This window comes from Haemaphysalis longicornis, unplaced genomic scaffold (assembly GCF_048455015.1).
Source record: "Haemaphysalis longicornis isolate Haplotype H1 unplaced genomic scaffold, Haemaphysalis longicornis Haplotype H1 scaffold_6, whole genome shotgun sequence".
Classification (NCBI taxonomy): domain Eukaryota; kingdom Metazoa; phylum Arthropoda; class Arachnida; order Ixodida; family Ixodidae; genus Haemaphysalis; species Haemaphysalis longicornis.
Genome location: NW_027526407.1, coordinates 62,858,091 through 62,862,925, shown reverse-complemented (window position 1 = coordinate 62,862,925; position 4,835 = coordinate 62,858,091). Strand labels below are relative to the sequence as shown.

Genomic DNA, 4,835 nt, shown 5'->3' with positions numbered 1-4,835 from the left:
CTGCGGATGACGAACACGCAACCGACCACATTTCGCCCAAATTTCTACCTTTAAAGGGTCACATGGGTCTTTCATCGAAAGCTTTATTTTTGCAGTTATGGTGATGAAAATTGGGGGACATACGTATGTAGTTTTTTATTCTGATTGTAGATATACAATTTGTTTTTGCGTGAAACAGCTATATTCAAATTTATTTGGATTTTTATACTCGATTTTGTCACAGCTTTTGTAAAAGAACTGCTGCAGGGATGCAGATGAACAAGGTACCAGTGAACTGTGCACAAATCAAGGAGTGCAATACGACTAACGTCATCATTCCATCTGGTCTGTAGCAGAAGTTACGACCATTTGAAGTTTGGGCCTGGAAGGTGGGAACCAGAAAAACTGGCTTTGCTTTCCAAGCCCAAACTTCGAACGGTCGTAACTTTTGCTACAGACCAGATGGAATGATGACGTTAGTCTTATTGCACTCCTTGATTTGTGCACATTGCACTGGCACCTTGTTCAGCTGCATCCCTGCAGCAGTTTTTTTACAAAAGCTGTCACAAAATCGAATATAAAAACCCAAATAAATTTGAATATAGCCATTTTTCACAGAAACAAATCTCATATCTGCAATAAGAATAAAAAATTAAAAATGTCCCCCAATTCAGATTATCAGAACTGTAAAAATAAAGGTTTTGGATTAAGACCAGTGTGCTCCCTTAATGCGAAAACATTATTCCCTGGTGAGTACCTCGAAGAATCTGCAATGCAAAAAAGCGTGACATCTTATATGCGTAGAAATGCATAATTCGTCTAGTTAACACATGTTATAGTAAGCTAAAACACTGTCTGAAAGCAATCGCCTTTATCTGTTTGGACAGTGCCGAGGTCAGCGTGTTCAGAAAAACATATAAAAGTAACCCAATCTAATTCCATCTACCGAAGGACAAGCCGCTGCATATCCAAAGCATGTCACAAAAGTGTTCAGCGACTAGCCTAAGAGCATTTTACATCAAAAACTTCATTTTTCACTGCCCATGTTAACAAAATCATAGAACACAAATTAAAATTCTGGTGTACAACGAAGCTGTGGCGTTTTGCCTCAACGATGCATCTATGCATGAAACAAAACACATTCGCTTTTAGTGTGCGATTGACCTTGACCTTCACTAGAATTTCATTCTAAGGGACAAACACGAGGCTTTCCGTTACCCTCGTGAAAAAGACCTCACAGCAGGCAGGAATTGTACAATATACACAACTTCACTGCAAAGAATGCAATTATGAAAAGTACACGAAATTCAGCATAATGTTGGAGTCACTTTAACAGCCAATTGCTGTACAATTTTTTTCGGGATGCTTTTGATAAAGCAAGACTTACAGCCATTTTCTATAACCATACCCATTCCGTAAATGGCCAAGTATTGACCGCAGACCGGAATTCTGTAGCATTTGCAACTTCACTGCGAATTAACTATTTATGGTAAGTACACGAAACTCGCTGTAATGATAAGGGTCTTCTTAACAGACAACTTCAGTAAAGTTTTTTTCAAGGTAATCTACATTAGACTGAGAGCTGCAGAGCTTGCGAGAAACTTTTTTTTCGCGACGTGCCGCATTAATGGACGGACATCAACCAGTGCCGGAGGGGAGCTATGTACAGCCTCGTTGTGAAATACAGTTAATCCTTGTTATAACGAGACGGGCTATAACGAAATAATGGATATAACGAGCAAATCGTAATTCCCCTTGAAAGTCCCCATAGAAACCAATGTATTCAAAACCTCGTTTTAACGAGGTAAAATTTCCCCGTTACAGGATATAACGAACAAATTTCGTTGAGAAATCAAATTTTGAGCTAATTTTACAACAGTGCACAACGCGGATTTGAGACAGTGCGCGACGTGGCAACTGTATTAGCAGTTCAAAACTCCCGCCACGCGCCATGCGGACGCTGCGCCCGCGAAGCCCCCCCCCCCTCTCGCTGCGCACGCCATGCAGACAATGAGGCTCTTCGATTTGCAGTCTCGGACTCACCGCGCACTCCCCGAGAAGCAGTCCGGCATTCGATTTTCCCATGTATCCCTATGGCTTCAAGGAATCCTCGGACTACCCGCGGTGAGCCCAAGAAGAACCCCAATGCACACGGCGCGCGCGGTTGCGTCGCCTTCCTCCCCCACCCCTCCTCCCCTTTTCGTATAGCCGACGTCGCTGCGTAGTTGTGTGTGCGTGGGATTTGGCAGTCTTCAGCCTTATCTTATCGTACTGCCGGCATGATTCCAACAGCGCGAGTGCGACAGACGGGAAGCCAAAGCGATAGACTCACGCTTGAACAGAAGATGGCTATGATAAAAGCCGTCGCATCGGGCGCGAAGGAAGGTAAGGTGCACTCCGTGGTAAGGTGGCAAGAGACTTTGACGTGTGGACGAGTACGCTGTCCACCATCGTGAGCAACCGAGATTCCATCGTCAGCGCTGTTGCACATGGCTTGAAAAGAAGCGCTAAGAACGGCGTCGGAGGGACTTATAGATGCGGTGGACGTGCTGCGTCGCTACTTCGGCGCGCACGAGGGCGGCAAAGATGGCGTGAACATAGCGGCCGCAGCTGAGGGAGCCATCGCTCGCATCAGGAAGGTGCATCAATGTCCAATTACGGACTTCGTAGCCAAGTCTGTTTGAAATATGAGTTTTGAACTGCAATAAAGTAGGTTCGTGACTTTTCCTTTTTACCTCCGGAATGTGTTTATTTTACTGACTATCGCAGTGCAGCAAGATGCTATTTCGCCCGCTTTTTGTTTTAGGTAACTACAATGCATAATATTTGCAGTAAATGTCGGCTACGGCTATAACGACATATTGGCTATAACGAGCAAATCGCGGTGCCCCCTCAATTTCGTTATAACGAGGTTTAACTGCAACCCAATCCAAGCCGATCCATTCCAATCCACCAAAAGAACTAGTCGTCGCATACTGCATGCCACAAGAGTATTTGGTGCTTAGAAGTGTTTCAAGCTAACAACTCACTTCTTGTATGGGTTCTGGGGGAGTCCCCTGGGGTCGAGAAAGACTCGTTCCAGCAGCAACAACTGGTCGTTTACCATGCGGATGGCCATGGGACTGTAAAATCACACAAAGCGGCACACAACATTAGCCTCCAAAAGTTCTGAGCTGTTTACCTTTGCAAGGGAAGCATCGTGTCATCGGTGCAGATTACGAGGACTTCTCTTGCCTGCACCTTAATCCAAGTGGAGAGTGATCTCGTTAAAGGGTCAACGACCTCTCAGTGAGAGTTGCTCAATCTCATACACCACACAAGTTGCACCACTGTTACACTAGATAAGTTATACAGCAGATTAGAGCTATAGAAGTGCTTGGACAAAGTTTGCAAACGGCTGGCTCGGTCCAATTTGACGGAAAACCGAAATGAAAAGTTTCGACGCCACATTTCACACCTTTTGGCGTCGCCAATGTTTTTGTTGTCATTTTCGTTTTTCAGGAAGGAAGGCTGTGACATTTGTGGCTAGTGGCTCTCCACAAAAAAAAAAAAAAAAATATTCACCAAATCTCTTTTTTTTTTTCAGTTGTTGTTGTTTGTGGTTTGACGGAAAGGAAAAGGGAAGGCAGTGCCACAACACATGCTGCTCCTGAACCATAGGTCAGCGTACTCAATCGTGAGTGCACTCATTTGTACTCATTTGTACTCAAACTCACGAGTATGATGATGAGTGATCGCACACCCAGAAAAAACAGTCAGTACGATGACGAGTGAGTACAGGGGTAAGTCCACTACTCGTGAGTACAGTACTCATAAGTACACTACTCATGAGTGCAGTATTCATGAGTATGAGTACTCATGAGTTTGAGTACTAATGAGTGTGAGTACTCATGAGTACAGCACTCATGAGTACACAGCACTCATGAGTACACAGTACTCATGAGTACACAGCACACATGAGTACACAGCACTCATGAGTACACAGTACTCATGAGTACACAGCACTTGTGAGTACAATACTTCGGAATACTGTTTTTGCGAGTGCTTGCACTCTTGAGTATATGCACTCCTTAGTACAGTAGTGCAAACAAGAAAACGAACGACAAAAGCTGCCACCCGAAGACACGCAAAAAAACGCAGTTTATGGCCACGGCTGCACCGACAACCCCCGAGCTCCCCTGAGCCCGACCCGGCCTGAGAATTAGAGGAGACGCCAGACGCAACACGAGTGCTTACGTTCCGTTTTGCTTTCTCACATGTACTTGCCTTCGCTCAGTAAGTCGCCCAACAACAGTGCACCGCGTCAGACGTTTTCTTTCTCTGTCCCTGGTTTATATGTAACCTGTGTTTTTCTAACCAATTAAACAATTTATTTTTTCTACTTAGTCTTTCATTCGAGCTACGACCTAGCTAACAGTGCAGATAAGTTGATTATTCGTGAGTAATACAAATTGAGTACTCATGAGTACAGATTGAGTACTCATGAGTGCAGAATGAGTAGTACTCATGAGTGCAGAGTGACTAGTACTCATGAGTGAAAAATGAGTAGTACTCATGAGTAGTATTCATGAGCAGTAGTACTCATGAGTACAGATTGAGTACTCATGAGTACAAAGTGAGTACTCATAAGTACAGATTCAGTACTCATGAGTACAGATTGAGTACGAATACTCGTGAGGACAAATGAGTTTGAGTACAAGTGAGTACGATTACAAATGAGTATTTGATGAGTGAGTACGAGTGATTTTGTGAACAGACGAACTTTTTGAGTCTGAGTTTGATTGAGTACAGCGTGAATGAAAAAAATTGTGATTGAGTTTGAGTGAGTTCTTTCTGTTTTGCCGACCTATGTCCTG

The 4,835-nt window shown here is 43.9% G+C and overlaps 1 protein-coding gene across 1 annotated transcript in view; it reads right to left on the bottom strand.

The window, feature by feature from the left end:
• LOC144142812 (N-acetylated-alpha-linked acidic dipeptidase 2-like) overlaps positions 1–4,835 on the bottom strand; it is a 49,404-nt gene that overhangs the window by 6,135 nt on the left and 38,434 nt on the right. The window contains exon 12 of the mRNA XM_077674586.1: positions 3,009–3,101. Coding sequence (XP_077530712.1) covers positions 3,009–3,101 — 93 coding nt within the window. The remainder of the gene's footprint in view (positions 1–3,008; positions 3,102–4,835) is intronic.